Here is a 19,015-nt window from a genome sequence, read left to right as displayed (position 1 = left end):
ATTATGATTAGCATAATATCTATTATTTGTAAAATGTGTAAAATATATGATTTAAAACGTTCTGAAGTCAAACGCGAGCAGACAAGAAAGCAGTTCCCCGTGGAAGGATAAAAAGCACGTGAGTAGTGCAGCAACCATCATGGCGGACGAAGTCTGGACTTCAGCTAGGACTAACAGGTTTGCGACCGTTCTCTCGTCTTAGAAGTCGTTTTAAGACGTTTCAACACTTCTCAGTGGCTTCTAAGAATTTTGGGTGCCCAATGTATCATTTCGTAGTCTCCCGAGGCCTGGAATATTAATTTTTGGGATGCGTACGTGTCCTTACTGTGGTCATGTTCTTGCATGCTGGACATGTTCCATACATTAATTTTGTCCCCTCCCCCTCCCGTATGATAATTTGTAAACGCTGTGAATAATTCATCCAAACAGATTCTTGCAACTTGAGAATCGTAATTTTTCAGTTGTGGGATATATGGGATATTTTTTCTGAAATTTACCCTTTTTTTGCTGGACATTCACTGCAGTGGGATAATTTTTATATTCTTGAGAAAGATTTCATCATCCAAAATAATGTACTAGTAATTATATATAATTGAAATTGACCATATCTTGCCAGGAGACAGAATTATAGCCTGACAGTTATGATATAGAGTTATCACATGTGTGCTGAGGAATGCAGCAAGCCCAATGCCAGCTTGGCACCAGAGCTTCATATTTGTTGACCACCCTAAAGCCTTGGAGTCAAGGCCAACTGTAGGGGCAAACCATTTCACATCAGGGGGGTTTATGATACACTCGATGTACTCATTGTTTGATACTTTTAATCCTGTACTAGTGACCACCTTTACATCTGGACCACCTGGCCATTGTCATTGTGGCCACTTACGGCCCAAGTGTCCTATAGTGACCACTTGGCTATGGTAGAATTAGAAATACTTTTTTTCAGTGTTCTGCAGAATGTCTGCAATTTGGAAATATTTTTTGCAAATACACAGTGTAAAAAAGTCTGTAGATAATCATGTGGCATAGGGCTGGGTACCGGTTCAGAAAATTCAGGTCCAGGTCCGGATCAGGTTCAGAGGATCAGGTCCAGGTCCGGACCTGAACCTGGACCTGATTACTGAAGTACAGTAGTAGGAGCAATTTAACTGAGTACGTGTATGCCTTGATGATATCTATCGCTCAGTACTACCACAAACCTCATGGTCCGTGAACTTTTTTGTCGACCTAAAATGGAACCCACTGTTACAGAAGAGACAAACATGGATTTAGGCTAATCTAGTTTGATTCATGGTTATTTTTTTCACTTGCCATGACCAGATTACCTAAAGATGTCTGTACAATCTACCAAAATGTACTAAAATTAACAGAAATGTACATCAGGTCCGATGATCAGGTTTTTGCGTTTAGGTTTTTTGGACTCGGTTCTTGAATGTTGTTCAGGTCCAAACAGGTCCAGCTAAACCGGTACCCAGCCCTAATGTGGCATAAACAAAATTGCAATGCAAATTGAAAGATACATGAAAAATTACTAGTATTACTATTAGTAATACTAATAGTAGTTTAGTTTACAAGTTAGTTAGTAAACAATTTAGTTTACAAGTTAGTAGCAAACACAAAAGCTCTTGAACAATATTATGCTGACACCATCGAATCTCTAGCCAGATTTTTCTATCTGCAAAATTGCAGGTTGCTTCATTTTTCTTAAGCAATATTGAAATTGTCTTCGAAATGCAGATTGCAGGTAGAGCTAACACTGCTATTTGACCATTTTCTTCTACTACATTCTAGACTAGTCCCCTGATCGATAAGTGGTCACTGTAGATAGCTGGTGACAGGTCCTTTATATGCAGAGGTGATCACTTAAACAGGTTTGACAGAGAGTATTTACAACTTGTTGTTGTCATTGCTGTGACCTTAAGCCTTTTCTATGCCATGACCTGTAGGACAAACACGTTCTATTTACATTGAAAGGTTATCGGGGCAAAGGCATATTTGTACACGATAACACAATACACGTGTCTGTCTCATGATGTGTTTATGATTCTATGGCGTAGCCTTCTGTTTGGATCTTTTAAATTACTTTATTGATATGTAATTACCTGTCAAAAATATCAAAAGACAAAAAAAATTGTTTTTTTCACTTGTACTGAGTAGGTGATTCAAATTTTTTTTGTCACTGATTTTTTAACATTGCTGTATTTAGTGGGTCAGACCGTGGCTGAGACGTGCTGGTATTCAGTTAGACATTGTCATCTGCACATGATATATGTTTGCCTTTGCCTTTTATGTAAGTAAACTAAACCTTTGGCTTTTGCACCACTACTGGTGCCTGCCTCTATCCACGTGTACTAAAAGATACAGTTCAACATCCGAACATTGACCTAAAGTTCTATTTGTAAGTCTATCGCAATACTTTTTAACAGTGTTTACTTTAGTATGATCCATACTTTCTAAATTCTGAGTGGTGCAGGTAAAACTTGTCTGGTGCAGGCAATTTTCAATGTTACCTGCAACATTGAAGGTATGCATGCAGAAAAAAAATAATTTTGAGCTTTGTTTATAATGAAAACAATAGATTTCGAACTTTTAATGAAATGAAGTTGCATTGTTACATTGAAAAACTTTAACAACTAGGAAGAAAAGGACTTTCTTCAACCCTTGGGGCCAAAATATGTCAGAACCTAACCCCTTAGATTCAGAACCTAAAATGTTTTTTTTTTGCAATCAGAAAAAAATGGACAGGGCAAATCCGAGAAACGACAAATTAAATTGGTGTGGCCTTATGAAAGAAATGCTACAGATAAGTACAAGGTCTTCACACAAGTTGTTGATTCCAATTTTAATATTTTTTTCAGGGATATTTGCATCCAAAGATGGGCCAAACCCTGATCACCTGTGTGAGATAACATCCAAACGTGACCATGGCAGAGAAACAAGTGGACGCCAGTGAGCTCTTTAGCCTGCTGTCGTCACCTGACCTCCATGTAGTGGACGAAATCAAGGCCCTCATCCACGAAAACCTCAACACTGGTTAGTTCACAATTCCACATGTTTATGATCATATAATTAGATTTGGAACAAAGTATGTGAATTGCATTTCCCTGTATCCCAGCTTACTAAGATTATCAGTATTTTAATGTTTGCCTTGACAAATTTGTTTTGTTTTATTGCTGAACCACGTGTGCCGCCATCTTGAAAAGGTCATGTGATCAGCCCAACCAGGCAGTTAGTCTTACCATGAAATTATGTTTTTCCATTGTTGATTCTGGGAAAGAAGAATTGTTTTGGGCCGCACTGGTTTTGGAGGAGTTTGTATGTATTTTGTCCTCAGCAGTAGTGAGTTGAATTGCAAGTGAGTGGGCCAAGAGTGAGTTTCAGTTGATTGACAAGGTTGGGACCCAGTATGCTCTGGGCTGTTAGATATGTGTAATCATGGTATGAAACATAACCATAATTTAAGAGTCCATGATCTCAGTAAGAGTCCATTCTAGGATGTAATTCCATCGGGTATTTCTCCATCATTACATAACACAGTTCAAAACATTGCAAGCAACATTACAGATTTTTACAGATACAGAAAAACAAGTACATTATGTATGTAACAATAGATTGTATTGTATTGTACTTAGTTTTTGAGTAGCAACTGTGCTTGTTGCCTAATAAATATAATTGTGAAAAAAAAAGATTGTACTGAATCTTTGTGAATCAACTTTGATGTGTTTTTCTGGCTGACTCTCTCCGTAGCCCGTGAACCCTGGTTGTTAAACTGCCTCGTGGAGTTTTATGTGGCCACCAACAACCAGCCAGCCCTGGAGGTGTTAGTGGGCATCAGGGAGCCTCATGATAAGGTGAGACACACAGTACAAAAGGCAATTTGTTTTATAGTAAAATGTTGAACTTTATTCCAACACACAGGTTAAACAGAAACCAAATTTTCAGCGACCACTGTCGCCTTCATCAGGATAATAATTGACCAATCACTTCAAAATGTAATCTTGCGAGAGTTTTGGTTACAGACAGGCATGTGGATGGGAGAAGATTGACAGGTAGAATGACAGGAGGTCAAAAGGTCAGACACAGGAAATGGGGTGAACTTGAAGGTCATGAAAACCCCAAAATACATAATTTGTATTTCCTGGAAGTCTGAAATCTCTTAATTTCTGTTTTTCTAGTTTCAATCGTGTAGGTTGACAGCATGTGAGTGGGAAAAGATTGACAGGCAGACTGACAGGTCAAAATGTCATACACAGGAAATGGGGTGAACTTGAGGGTCATTAAACCCCATGGCCAAAATTCTTCCCGGAAGTCTGAAATCCCTTACTGGTATTTCTGTTCTAATCTATCGATCATGATTGATTGTTCTTCTATTCACTTGTATGTTTTTCAAAAGATTGACAGGCAGAATGACACAGGAAATGGGGTCATGAAAATCCCAAATTACTTTCCATAAGTCTTAAATCTCCAATTTCTGTTCTTCTCCCGTGTAGCATTTGCTGACCAAGTTACATGAGTACGTGGCGCGTGGCTGCCAGGCCAGTCGACTGGCTGCCCTGACGCTGCTGGGACACGTGGTGAGGAAACACCCGTCATGGCTGTACAAAATCACCCAGCACTCCATCATGGCGACTCTCCTCAAACTTCTCAAGGTCAGTCAAGGGCAAACTGGAAACAGCTTTTGGAATTCAGCTTTCAGTTTCAGATGTGTTGTAGGTAATCTAGATCTCAGGGAAACTTCATGTATTTCTGTATAATTATTCATGGATACATAATTTTCAGTGTAGTTTGAGCTTATCAATTTTTGCTGTCTGTAGGACAAATCCTGTCACTTATTAATAAGCAATTTATACAAGTACATAGAAATAGAACTTATGCAAAATGTTTTTACTTCTGGGATGGAAGTATTGCTTTGGGAGGTGCTGGTTTAGGGGGAATTAGTACATGTATGTATGCTCAACAGCAAAGATGAGAAGTGAGTGGGCAGAGCTTGGGGCTCAGTTGATTGACAGGGTTGTGATCCAGCATGCCCTGGGTGATAGGATATGGTATTATTTTGACACAACTGTGTACTGTCAGTGTGTCATCATGGTGCAATACTGTCCATAGTAAATAACGTCATACAATTACATTCTATGAATAGTAAGATTGAATCGGTTAATTTTCGCACAATCATAATTTTTCAATACTGTTCCAATGCAATCAAAAAATGCAAAACACTTCTCTGAAGTCTGAAATGTGTGATTCCTTGCTCTCCAGCGTGAGACAGACATCCCTAACGTGATGAGTGGAGTGCTGATCATCACCACCCTCCTGCCCATGGTACCCACACTCATCGCTCCTTACCTCAGCAGTATATTCGAGGTCTTCAGTAGGCTGGCTGCATGGAACACAAACAAACCTGGTATGGACCTTTTTATCCCTCCTATCCTTTTGTTTTATACTTGTATTCAATGTTGATATGTATACCATACGGTGTATATACTTATCAGTATATATACATGTGTATGTATCTATACTTTACGGTGTGGCCCGGGGCTTCTTTATGCGTACTGCCTGGGCCGTATGTTCCATAGAACGATTCAAACGCGTTTTGTCCTAACTGTATGGACCGCTTTCGAAAATTTGAATACAAAATTCGGACATTGGACTTAACTTGATGTTGTTACATTTTTTTGGTTTAGAGACAAAAAATTTTCGCTCATTTTGCATTGAAAGGCATGTTTTCTTGGGTGGGTATGACATAAATAAAATACAACACGGTGTATTCCGCATCATCCTCGGTCCCGGCCCTCCCGCGGATTGGATCTCCCTTCGGCCATCAGGCGATCCGACACGCGGTCGGGCTGGTACCTCGGGCGATACGGAATACCCGTGTTGTATTCTCTAATATAAATTAAAATGACAAACAAATTCAGGCTGGCTAGAAATGGAAACTAAAGTTACTATAGCTCAGCTAAAGCCAGTCTGTCAAAAGAACAAACAAAAAAAGAGATCTCTTTGTCTATCCCCAGGTCCTATCCCCGATGTGTACCTCCTCCACCTGCACATAGCAGTGTACGCCCTGTTCCACCGCCTGTACAGTATGTACCCCTGTAACTTCCTGGCTTACCTACGAGCCTACTACAGCACCAGGGACCACATGGAGGTGTTTGAAGACTCCATCAAGGTAGGAAAAGTACTCATCTTCTCAATTTGCTTTTCAATTAAGGCCACAACAATTTAATTTGTTGGTTCTCGGATTTTTTCAGAAAAAATATGAAGCGACAGGGGGAAAAAAAAAAGAAGACAAAATCAGGTCTAGGCAACCTATTATAGCCCAAATGCTACAATAGGAGCCATGAAGTCAACACAAAGGGCTGGGTTGATATTTATGGGTTCACCACACCACGAAGTGGTGTGGTGAAACCATATTGCTTTTTCTGGTGTTTCTTCTTCTTCTTCTCCTCCTTCTTCTTCTTCTCCTGCCATTTTTTAAATGGATTCAGCTTCTTCATTTTAGGGCCTAAGGTCCTGAAATTTGGTATGGAGGTACAGTGGGCAAATACCCCTAGGCGTTTTTTAAATTTTTGTGATACAGGCTTTTAGAATGGTTTTATTTGAGTTTTTTGGCTGTGTTATAGCAAATGTATTACTCATGTTTACCACGTTTGGGTATGAGTCATCACAATGGAATGCATGGCATCAACCAATAGGCATGCAGCTTTCCTCTATTCTTCTTGCTGGTTGGCTGTTGGGATTTAACTTGATTAACAACTGCACAGTGCATTTCCACCTGCACAGAGCATTTCTTGCTGATTGGCTGTTGGGATTTAACTTGATTAACACCTGCACAGGGCATTTCCATACTGACAGTATGTCTGTATTCAAGTGTTTTGGTAGGTATTTCAAGCTTTCCTGCTCCAGCATTGGAATGCGGGGCATGAACGTTATTTTTATTTTGAAAATCAACAGTTTGCATTATGCAATTAAAATTCCTAACCAATAAAGTAGGGAATAGCTATCCAACTGTTGTTTTAGTCGTATGTTAGTTCATATTATAGTTATATCAATGTAAATCATTGTTTTCCCTTGTGTTTCTCATTCTTTCCCTGCCATGTCGTAAAATGTGGTGAACCCATCGCTGTATTTGCTCCAAAGCAAATATTGGCCTTTCTAGTTAAACAATGAATTTTGAACTTTTAATCAAACTACTGCATTGATAGATGGAAAAACTGTTACAGTAATATACAGGAAGAAAAGGACTTTCCTGAACTGTTGGGGGCAAAATATGAGCATTTTTGAGTTAATTCAGAACCAGAATCGTTTTTTTTTTTGCAAATCAGAAAAAAATGAAGAGGCGAATCCGAGAACCAACAAATTAAATTTGTGTGGCCTAACAGTGCAAGTGATCTTAAACCAGTTTAGCTCACTGAAGAGCTATTCTTCCAATGGTTGTGATAGAGAAAACAGACGCTATGTACAGTATTTACAAGTTCATTGTACCAGGGAAATCCCCCTAGCTCTTTTCAACAAGTACAGTGAACAGTAAGCCATGGCTAGCTTAACGTGCTGTCCTAAGGACGGGTGAGCGACAACAGTCGGGATTTGAACTCCCAACTGCTTGGTCTAGGAAGGGAGTTTGTTAACTACTGGGCTACATGTACACAAACTAACAGTAGATATTGTATTAGAAAATGTTGTTTTATTATAAAAAGATTGTACATTCCCAGTATGAGTGTGGATTTTTTTCGTCTGCAGCCCATGTTGGAGAGAGTAAGGATGCACCCTCTCCTCATCATTTCTTCATCTGAAGAAGAAACCAAAACTAACAGGTGAGATGACTTGGATTTGTAAAGGTAGTGACAGGCTATAGTGGCAGTGAGTTGTAGATCCACTGTGTCTAGGCATGGTATTGGAAGGTGGAGCCCAATCTTTTACCTCTCCAACTGAAGTCAAGTACCCATTTTACACCTGGGTGGAGTGAAGAAAGTCAGGTTAAGTGCCTTTCCCAAGGGCATAGAGTCGAACTTGGGAACAAACCTGCGACTTCTCAATCTTGTGTCTCCTACCAAGCAACTTTACCATTTGATGCCACCATATAGATATTAATACTAAAGTATACAGTAATTCCTGATTTCTTCTTGGCACTTTTATGTTGACGGTTTTTGTGGTCATTTCTGTACTGTGAACTTAATATTATCAACTTTAAGTAAACGTTAATGAATAATTTACCGCCACTGTGAATATACATGTAGTTCTGTGAACACCTCCTTTTTTCTAAGACTGCCAAGAACATAAAGCAAAATTACAGAATGAGCCAAGAAACTTGATAGAGATGAATGATAAGAATTTTGTCTTGTTTACAGATGGAGAAAGATGGAGACCCATGACATTGTGATAGAATGTGCCAAAGTGTGTCTGGACCCGCTGGAGTCAGGGCGGGACTGGGTGGCCGCCCCCCTCCCACCCTCAGGTCTCATCTCCAGGGAACCCTCACAACTCAACACTTCTCTCAACTACTCCTTCTCACCCATGCCTAGTGCAGGTTAGTGTGTCCAAGTGCTTATACTATACTCAATGTCTCGATACAATGCATTAGGCTCAGGAAAATTATGTTTACTGAAGGAAAACATTGTTTTTGCTCTGTTTCCTCTTCTTCTTCTCCAAACCAATGAGGTCAATGACCTGATCCAAAAGTCTGTCACCATGGTAACTGGTGTTGGGCTGTCAATTTGTAGCTGTGTCCTCACAGTGTAATCACTGTTGTTTCTGTCTCTGTCTGTTTTACAGAAGCCAGTCTTGCAGATGAGAGCCACAAGAAGGAGAAGGCTCCCTCCCAGAAGCCAAGTCTGGTGGAAGACTCTCCTCCGTTTTGGAGCCCCTCCAACATCTGCGGGCTATCCACCCCTCCACACTCACATGGTATGTCCCCGGCCAGCAGCCATCTTGAGTTGACCTCGTCCTCCGCTTTACACCACAGTTTTGCGCTGTCTTCTGCCGCCAACACTCCCACCCCCCTGGCTACCCCCTCCGAGTCCCCCCCAACCATAGGAGGGGGTGAGGTGCCGGGACACGGGTCCACACCCAAAAAGACCAGCAGAGAAAATCTCCTGTCTAAACCGCCCATGTCTCCAAGGTCGCGAACTCAGATATTTCAGCGATTTTTTAGCTCACCCCAAGGTCAAACACCCGAACTGTCCTTCAGTAATTCTACGCCGGTTTCGCCGTTGTCAAGAGAAGACTCCGGGGGTACCGGCGTACCGGATAAAAGTCAAAGTGCCCCGCTTACCGCAGAAGCGCTATCAGAACAGGACGCTCCTTCCTTCCCCCCCAAAGTTCCCAAAAGTGGACTGGACCTAACAGAGAGTCAGCAGTGTGCCGGGACGTTCCACTCCCAGGACAGGGAGGAGGAGGGGAAGAACTCTAAAGACATCTTGACCCCCGAGAACCTGAGCCAAGTTGTGGAGAAACTGTCGGAACACGGGTCATCCCTGGAAGTAGTGGGGCCGCTGTCTTCCACAGGTCTGGATGTAGACAAAGATTTAGATGGTAAGGATTGCTCTTTATAGAGATGTTTTCTTGAAGTAAGATGCTCACTGTACATGTGTATTAAGCTTTTTGATGCTGTACAGTTAACAGTCATTTTATGGCACTGGTAAAGTAACAAAAACTTTTGGATTAGTGCAATTATTGTTTCTTATGCCCGGGGAATAGAAATTGGGCATTCTAACAAATTTAAGCTTCAACTTCCAGACAGAAGTATTGTTTTGGGTGGTGCTATGTTATGCTCAGTTTGTATGTTTGGGTTCAAAAATGAGTGGGCGGAGATTTGTTTAATTTCCATTTGATTGACAGGGTTTTGACCCAGTACGCTGTGGATTCAAGGATGTCGTATGAAACATACACCATGGTGTAGTAGAGGAATTTCATCATAGATTAGTATGAGTAATAATGCAATTTATTAACACAAACTAGTATTATATATAATATAATATAATTTCAATTCCCAAGTTTGAAATCTCTGACTTGTTATTTTGTATTTGTAGATGCTGCTAATTTGGAGGTGAGTGAGATCACAGACCAGGGCCGGTCCAGCCAAGGTGCAGCTAGAACTCCAGAGGACGAGTTCCACAATACAACTGCCAATCTCACAGGTAACGTCTGGTCTAGTGAATGTTACTGGTGCAATATCTTAGTAGTAAAGCCTTTCTGAAAGGGGGTTGAACTTACCTATTTCATTCCTACATTTGGGACTAGGAAGAATGAGTGAGTGGCTATGTTAGCTCTTTTTTGCAAAATACCAAAGGAAACTTCTGATTCTTTTATTTTATAAATTTCCATTTTTGCAGAGTTTTGTAAATGATTGCTTTGCAAAAGCATGCTTTTAAAAGAAAAAAGATTATAGCTAATATCTCAGAAATCATTTTTTAAGACCACTGCTTATATATAGCATTTGGTTCTGTCATTTTAATTGGTCCATACTACTAACCTTTGAACTTTGAACCTTGCTGACATACCTCCTGTAACCTTTGACCCTCAGGAGCCGCCAGGTACCCACAGGGGGAAGGATTGGTCACCCCCGACCAGGACAGCCAACCAGAGGTGTCCGACCAGTTTCAAACCAACCAATCAGACTCCAACCTGCTCTCCTACGACACTGCCAAGTCCGCCGCCACCTTCATGGCGCGCGTGAAGCAAATCCGCGGCCACGTGAACTCCGACACCGTAGTGAACCCGTCCGAGCTCCCCAGGGTGAGATACAAGTCGTACCCTCCCCTCACGCGAGGCGACAAATTCGTGCCCTCCGATTCAGCAATCGTTAGTCCAAACGTGCCAAGCGCTTTCAAGAAGCCCGCCAAACTTTCCAAATTAAAGATCCCCCCGCTAGACGGATCCAACGGTAGCCTGACGGACAATTCTTCCACGGACATCTCAGACGATGTTGTTACAGACTCGGTGCCTGAAGATGTAGAAAAATGCGAAGTAGTAAACTACTCCGAGGGAAAAAGTTGCGAGCAGACAGAACTTAAAGTTCAAGAAGAAGTTCAGCAAAGACTTCAAGATAGCATTGAAGGGCTAGAGGAGAAAGAGAAAGGCTTCACGCCCATTCAGGAAGAGGAGGCGAGAATGGACACGAGCACGCCACAGAAAGTACGCGATTCCGTCACGCAGACTTTCATGGAGCCGTACGAGCACTTAATACCCCTGGCTCTACAGTTTCTACCTGGTATGAGACCCGGAGAATGTGCCATTCTCCCTGACGGGGAGGAGAAGGGTTCCCTCCCCTCCCAGAGGGACAGTGTGATGTCCATGTTTAGTAAGGTTTCTCCCTTAGAAGTGTTAGATAGACACATTGAGCTGGGAGGGGACGTACACTCCAAAGAACTCAGCAGAATTCCACTAGTCAACATGGATTCCATCAACTGGACACACTTTGGAGGTAAATGTACTTTTCCTTTGCAATGTTTACCATTGGAGAAGGGAAAAAATATCATTTTTACTAAGTTTCTTCTCCAAACAAAACAGTCAATAACCTGGACCAGATGTCTGTCACCATGGTAACTGGTGCTGTAGCAGACATGGTAACTGGTGCTGTGGTGTTGGGTTACATTATGTAGCAAGTTGCAGGGCAGTTTGAGAGGCTGGTCCCCATGTAATGAGCTTCTCCATGTAATGTGACTACCGGTATGCGTTTTTTTCAATAATGTCTGATAGCTTGTGTAAGATATCATTTGAACTGAAAATGATATAGATTAAGACCCGAAATAAAGTAGGGTCTGCCCCCCTTAACACAACGTTTAAATGTACAGGAGCCCCCCCGGCGGATGAGGTGACCATACTGAAGGACCAGCTGCTGTTACTCCATAACCAGCTGCTGTTTGAGCGGCACAAGCGGGATCTCCACGCCCAGCGGAACAGACGGCTGCTGGGGAAGACCTTCAAGGCCCGCGCCATGGAGGAACAGAACGTGGCCATGCAGGATCAGGTGTGTACACTGTCATGTACATGTACATCACAAGAAATTACAGACTTCCAGGAGGTGTTTTGGGCTTTTGTTAATGTACTGGAACTGTATTGTATGATTATGGGGCAATACACGATTGACTTACATCATAGAATGGATTGTTACTCGTAAGATTATACATGTACGACGTGACTTACTCCGGCATTACACCATGGTTTATATTTCATACCAATATTACACATTACACATTACTGGCAACCTCTTACCACATCCTACATTGTGCCACCCAGGACATATAACGGGTCACAATCCTAGGCCTGTCAATCAACTGAAACCCAATCTTTGCCCACTCATTTCGAATTCCTCCCAACTCATGATGAGATACAGACAAACCCACCCACCCCAAATCAGCGCCGCCCAGAACAATACTTCTGTCTCAAAAGTAATACATGTAATCTTTTCCTTTGCACTGTTGCATTTACAACTGCAGGAGAAGGAGATTTGGCGATACATACACACATGTACAAACCCCAATAAACCAGCACCTCTCAAACCAATACTTCCTTCCCAGAAGTAACAAGCTCTAGCTACAATGTACTAGGGTGACCAAACCAAGAAAACTGTTTCCTGATATAAAAAGCGCTCTGCCACCAAAATATCAAGACGACAGTGTGTCCAGAACAAAAGATACAAAACCCAGAAGTTCTGCTGCAGTACAAAGGTCAGCCACCAGGAGGCCCACAATTAACCTTGACCTTCATCTTGTCAAGACTTAGTAAACACACATGAAAACAATTTATCCAGGCCTTCTTAAGTTGTGCTGACCAGAAATATGTGGAAACACACACAGACGAAGAACAATACCTCTATTTTTCATGGAGGTAATAATCCTTTCCCTCACACTGTTCCAGTTACAACTGCAGGAGAAGGAGATAGTGAGTCAGAAGGGAGAGTTGAGGCAGCTGTGGGTGGAGAGGAAGGACCTGTTGGAGAGACTGGAGAGGAAAGACGCAGAACTCCAGCTGAACACCAGGCAGTACCAGCAGGAACAGGACAGACTACAGGCACAGGTGAAAAACAACCGTTCTTGGGGCGATGTAAAGAACTTGATGTTATCTAGTACTAGTACCCATACAGGTGTGGTTATTACTTTACTTCATACTTCTATCCATTAATAATTTCATCAAGTTGTTAGATGACTGTGTTCTTCACATGCAGACGTTTTGGGTTTCTTTGGTCACCTTCTTCAGGACATTATTGACTGGTTCTATACCTCATGGTGGTTTTTCTGTTGCTGTGTTTGCTGATATACTTGTGATTAAAATGTGTGACTTACAACTACACTTGTTAAGATTTCCAGCTCAAGCATTTGAAACTGTCTTCTGAAATTAGTACATGTAGCTGAATTGTTTCAATTTTTCTATAACATAAATTGGTATTGCTTTGTAATGTGCCAAAAAAAGACGCTCTGTCATGCACAAGGCCACCTGCATTATGTACTCCATGGAATTTGAATCATGAACAACCAGTAAGATTGCTTTACTGATTTACCTATTCACTTTGTTTCCCTGGGTAACAGGTTGAGGACCTGAGACAGTCTATGGCAGCTAAAGAAGAACACATGGACAGACTGAAGAAGGACCTGAAGACGTCGAGCGCCCGTCTCTTCACCATGGAGAGCGAGCTGTGCGACATGGCCGACAAGGTCGCTCACACCGAGGACCTCCGACAGCAGGTGGAGGCACTCAACAGGTACGCGCTCTGCCGCCATGTTTGTCTATCTGTCTGTTTGTTTGCTTGTGTGTCTGCAGATTGACAGGAAGATGAAGTTGGAGGTCAAAATGGTCTCCTTTGACAGTAGAGGGACAAGAAGTGAGAGTGGAAATGGCGTACTCACAGACTGACAGGAAGGTCAAATTGAAGGTCAATTGGAGGTCAAAATGGTCTGATGGGACAGTAGCTGGACAAGAAGTGAGGGTGGAATGGTGTAACTACAGACTGACAGGAAGGTTGAATAGAAGGTCAATTGGAGGTCAAAATGGTCTCCTGTGACAATAGTGGAACAAGAAGTGAGAGGGGAAATGGTGTAACCACAGACTGACAGGAATGTTGAATAGAAGCTTATTGGAGGTCAAAATGGTCTCCTTTGATAGCAATGGAACAAGAAGTGATGGAGGAATGGTGTAACCACAGACTGACAGGAAGGTCAATTGGAGGTCAAAATGGTCTGATGGGACAGTAGCGGGACAAGAAGTGAGGGTGGAATGGTGTAACCGCAGACTAACAAGAAGCTCAAATTGAAGGCCAAACCATAGGCCGAGGAGGTGTCATGTACATGTAAGACACACATTTGTACATTAGCCCCAATGTAACGAAAAAAGCTCATAAATAAGACCTTTAACCCACTTAAACTTTTTTTTTAAATGTTGATGTGTTCTGACAGACAACTGTTGCTGATGGGTGAACTCCAGCAGAAGTACGACGACAGATTGGACCTGATGAAGTTCACCAACAACAAGGAGGCCAACTGTAGTGCACAGCTGGCAGCTGCCAAGGCTGAACTGGCAGGTGAGCTGTAGAAGGAAACTACATCCCTCGGATGTATACGTCCCTCGGATAGGACGTTAAATGGAGGTCCCGTGTTTGGGGAGTTAAAGCCAAGTTTTTGGGGAGTTAAAGGGGAGTTAAAGCCAAGTGGAGTTACACCCCACGCATGTTAAAGAAGCCACCTCACTTATCAAAAAGAGTAGGGGACCTTCCCTGTGTGAGTGGTTTAAACCTTACAGTCTGGTCTCAGGTTTGACATCTTATAGAGGTGATAGTCACCTGTTATGTTAATCCTGCCACAAATGTGGTAAATCTTCATAAATAGAAAATAAAAAAAATAAAAAACCGAAAGGCAGTGTACTAGCCAACATTCGTCATTCTGTCGTTGGATGCAGTTTTTCTGCTCATGAATGAAAAAAATTTGCCAAATTCTTCATATTTTACCTGACTCCAATCAAATTGAGGTTCTCATTTTACGCCTGGGTGGAGTGAGGAAAGTCGTGTAAAGAGCCGCCTTTCTCTAGGACGCAACGTCTAGCCAGGAATTCCATGGATGAAACCTGCAACCTCTGAATCTCCTGTCTGCTAGCCCAGCCACTCGGTTGTTCAACGCCATCTCTATTAGCTCTTATCTTGGTTAACTTTGCATCTGCTATGTTTACCGTGTAGAGCCAGGGTAAAATTTTGAAGGGAGTGGTTTTTGACAAGTTTGCTTTCCCTTCCTGTGATAGGACTGAAAGAGACACTCCACGCAGAACGAACAGAACGAGAGATGGCGAAGAAGAGAATCTCAGAGCTGGAGGAGAGCCTGGGGAACCGGGAGGTGGTCGGGCTGGAGCAGAAGCGGATGCTGGAGAGCGTGAAGAGCCTCTCCCGCGGCCAGCTGCAGGCCATGGAACAGAAGTACAACTCTCTGAAGAGGATCTGTCAACAGATGGAGAATCAGATACTCAAGCTCTACAGTAAACTAGAGGGGAAGGGACATCACAGGTAACGTATTTTTAAGTTAACCTTTGTAGAAGGAAAACATATTCAATTTGTTTTTGCTCAGTTTCTTCTTCCTCTTCTTCTTCCCCAAGCACATAAGGTCAATGACCTGGACCAGAGGGCTGTCACCATGGTAACTGGTGCTGTAGCAGACACCCGGTGGTACTGAGTTACATTATGTAGCAAGTGGCAGGACAGAGTTGGAGAGGCTGGTCACCATTTATATGAATGTGTTTGAGTAAGAAGAAACAGAGCGGTAGTTTGTTGGGCTATGGAGGATTGCTCACTTTGATCATATCTGTCATCGCTTGTTTTTGCAGGAATCGAGAGAAACTCTCCAGTGAAAATATCTCCACGGGCAGAGGCCAGATGGAGAGGCAGGTTTCCCACGACGTGGCCAGTAGCACAGAGAGTAGCGAATCACAGAGTTCCATAGACAGCGTCAAACGGTTACAGCCGCCTCCAGACGAACCGAGCGGACAGCGATCGTCGCCAAACACGACTTTCGGGTGGGAACCGGGCGTGGACAATCCCGTACGCAGTCGAATGAAGAGTGCTTTTGACGAGGACGGCTTGTCACTCACGAGCTCGGAACGATTACAGGCGGAGGACATACGCGGACAAGAAGAGACGGACGGCAAGGGGAAGGGTCGGGACGTTTCTCGCGAACTGGCGAAACATAAAGGAGAGTGGACGGAGGAGGGGGCACGGGGCGCGCAGTTAGAGGATGGGCACCGGAGAACGAGCACGATAGGGAGTCGCTCTACGCTGAGCGAAGACAGGAGTTTGGCCTCCATGGCAGACTTAGACGGGAGTCTGTACAGCGAGACCACGAGCATGTCATCAAGCGGGGCGCGTGGCTTCACGGACACCTACGATAGCGGATATGCATAGTTAAAGTCAATATTCTGGTACACTAAAAGTCATATAACTTTTGATACCATAGTTGGCATTGCAAAGAGGACACTATTGCTTCTAAACGTGTGGAAACTGAGCAATTTTGAAAAAGTTGCAATATTTCAAAAAGAAGGTTTGTAAGCAATTGCATGGAATACTAAGTGAAAGTGCCTGTCAAGTGTTTGAAAGCGATGTTCTTGTTCTGTAAGATATCTTCTTGTTAGTTTTGAGAAGACGGATTGCATATTTCTTTTAGTTTGAAACTTTTCGGTATAAAGAAAACAGAGAAGAACAAGAGTTTCGATGTGTGTACAGGAAGAAAATTGAAAACATTTTTATTTATTTTCAATTATAATTCTAATGGTGTGATTTTGTTCATGTTCACTTTCTTTTTGCTATTAAAAGCTTTTCTTTCCATTCTTTTCCTTTCTACAGCCTTCTTTCACACCGGAAGGCTTGTATATAAAATCTAATGATAGTTATAGTATGCTTTTGTTCATGAACTTTATGCCAATTCTTTTGTATTAAACTTTTCTTTCTATTTTCCCAGCCTTCTTTTTTCAGAAGGATTGTATATAGATTATTCTCTATGAGAGCCTATATCTTGTATTGTTCTTTAAAATATGAACATAAAAATGGAATCCTTTAGTACTCCAGTCATGTATTTTTAACATATTTCTCTCAGTTACTTTAATGATCATGAATTATGTCACCTTTGTTCAAGTAAGACTCTAAATGAATACGTCCAGCAATTTTTGAACAAAAATTAGGCTTTGCAAATTGATGGATTGGAAGATGGATTTTGAATCAGACAGAACAAAAAAAAAGTACTTTTCTGATTTTGAGTTGGTGTTATTCTGCTGATACATACCTTTGTTGTATGTGAGAACATTAGAATGGTTTCTTTTATCTTCCACCATATGCTGCTATAATAATAATTGTATTTTCATGTTGTGTCGGCCAGTTTCTACTGAATATACCATGCTAAATAAAAATATCCAGTTACCAATTGGAGTGAGTTGAACTAAGCTGCCATTTTCACACTTCTGAAAGAACATTCAAAGTTTGATGTTGATTTCAATCATGAAATGGATGCAAAGACCTGGGGAAAAGTGGAGCTGAAAGAAAAAAAAATGCACAGAACTTGACAAAAAAGGACAATTTGAAAGTTTCTCTGTGTTGGTAGAAAGCAACTTTGAACTGTGATTTCCAATACAGGAAATTGGACAGATTTTTGAATGTACAATCATGTACAACTCCAGTCTTTGTCAAGGAATGAGCAATCCACAGCTTCTGTGACATCACGTTATGCAGATGACACGTGGGCAGAATACATGTAGGTTGCATAAAGTCTATGGTCTTTGTTGAGGGATAGTTGCAATACTATAAAAGTCTGAAAAGGAACCAGATTTTTGCACAAAGTATTAATTTAAAAGTAATTATCTACATCAGCGCATTGCAACTATCCTTCAACAAATACAAAGCACCACAGACTTTCTACAAAGTATGATCCAATGCTCACTGACGAAGTCAGCATGGCCTCATACAAAATAACAAAGACTGAAAGTGTAGGGTCAAAAATCTGGGTCCAATTTCTTGTGTTGGAAATTACAGTTTAAACTTGCTTCATAAAGGACATTGTTATTCATATAGCAGAGATCAGGACTCCTCTACATGTATGTTTCTTTACTTCTAGCACTAAGTACAGGAATATTTTAGAACCTCACTTGTCCATTTCATTTGAAATCTTTCCTGTGTCTGTATGTGTGGTATATAGCCTTATATCAGGACATAACAAATTGTAATACATCAATAGTAGACTATCAATTATTTGGGATATTGTTTGTCATAGCCATTGCAGATGGAGTTTGAAACTGACTCCAAACAAAGCAACATGCTTGTAAGGCAGCACCAATTTAATTTGTTGGTTCTTGGACATAAAAAAATGCTCTTTGGAAAAACATACATATGATAAAACACTGGTCACCTCAATTTTGGAATGTCACTTTCCGAATTTTGAGACAGCTATGTTGAAACCCCTGATTTTCAACTTTGTTATTCCTGGATGTACAGTGAACTTTTGCATGCCATTGGAAAGATCATGCTATCTTCAGTACAAGGTTGCTTTTTTTATGGTCAGAATGTACAAATTTATCAAGATATTTGACTTTAAAAATTGCAAGCCTGGCGGTCTAGAACACACACCGTCATGCCCAGCAGCTTAGCCTGGCAGTCCTAAACTTTAGCCCGCGGCCTGAGTTAGCCAGCCCGCATCCAGACCGCATCCAATTAGCCTCATGAACACCCCATGAAAACCACTGAATTAATGAGAATTCACATTTTCACACCTGTGTAATTAACAAGTTTGTGATAAATTCATGAGAGGTCTGGGCTCAATGGTTAGCCCGCGGGCCTGAACAGGCCTGTCGGTCTGTGGACAGGCTGGGCTGATGATTAGGCCTTATGATAGAGAACCTTCAGACTTTAAACACCAAACAGAAAGTGGGAAACAAAAATATGCTTCCAAATTGATGCTTCCAGATTGATGATGGTTTACACTTCACTTCATATCACTTCATATTAATAAACACCCTTCACATTTTCAGCTAATATTTTCAATAAGTGATTACATATTATTGA

At 41.7% G+C, this 19,015-nt stretch overlaps 1 protein-coding gene across 1 annotated transcript; it reads left to right on the top strand.

Moving 5' to 3' along the window:
* The first annotated feature begins 86 nt into the window (after positions 1 to 86).
* On the top strand, positions 87 to 16,772 carry LOC109482615 (hamartin-like). The gene is made up of 17 exons (XM_019785416.1): positions 87 to 177; positions 2,859 to 3,033; positions 3,748 to 3,851; positions 4,491 to 4,649; positions 5,257 to 5,401; positions 6,012 to 6,166; positions 7,738 to 7,811; positions 8,346 to 8,524; positions 8,770 to 9,528; positions 10,026 to 10,133; positions 10,520 to 11,419; positions 11,790 to 11,965; positions 12,856 to 13,014; positions 13,524 to 13,696; positions 14,388 to 14,512; positions 15,223 to 15,481; positions 15,799 to 16,772. Exons 2-17 carry the CDS (start codon positions 2,925 to 2,927, stop codon positions 16,370 to 16,372), a joined length of 4,158 nt encoding a protein of 1,385 aa, XP_019640975.1. The 5' UTR covers positions 87 to 177; positions 2,859 to 2,924; the 3' UTR covers positions 16,373 to 16,772.
* The last annotated feature ends 2,243 nt before the right edge of the window (positions 16,773 to 19,015 follow it).

This window comes from Branchiostoma belcheri, unplaced genomic scaffold, assembly GCF_001625305.1.
Source record: "Branchiostoma belcheri isolate BF01 breed outbred unplaced genomic scaffold, Haploidv18h27 scaffold6, whole genome shotgun sequence".
NCBI classification, from domain to species: domain Eukaryota; kingdom Metazoa; phylum Chordata; class Leptocardii; order Amphioxiformes; family Branchiostomatidae; genus Branchiostoma; species Branchiostoma belcheri.
This window is presented reverse-complemented; position numbering and strand designations above follow the sequence as displayed.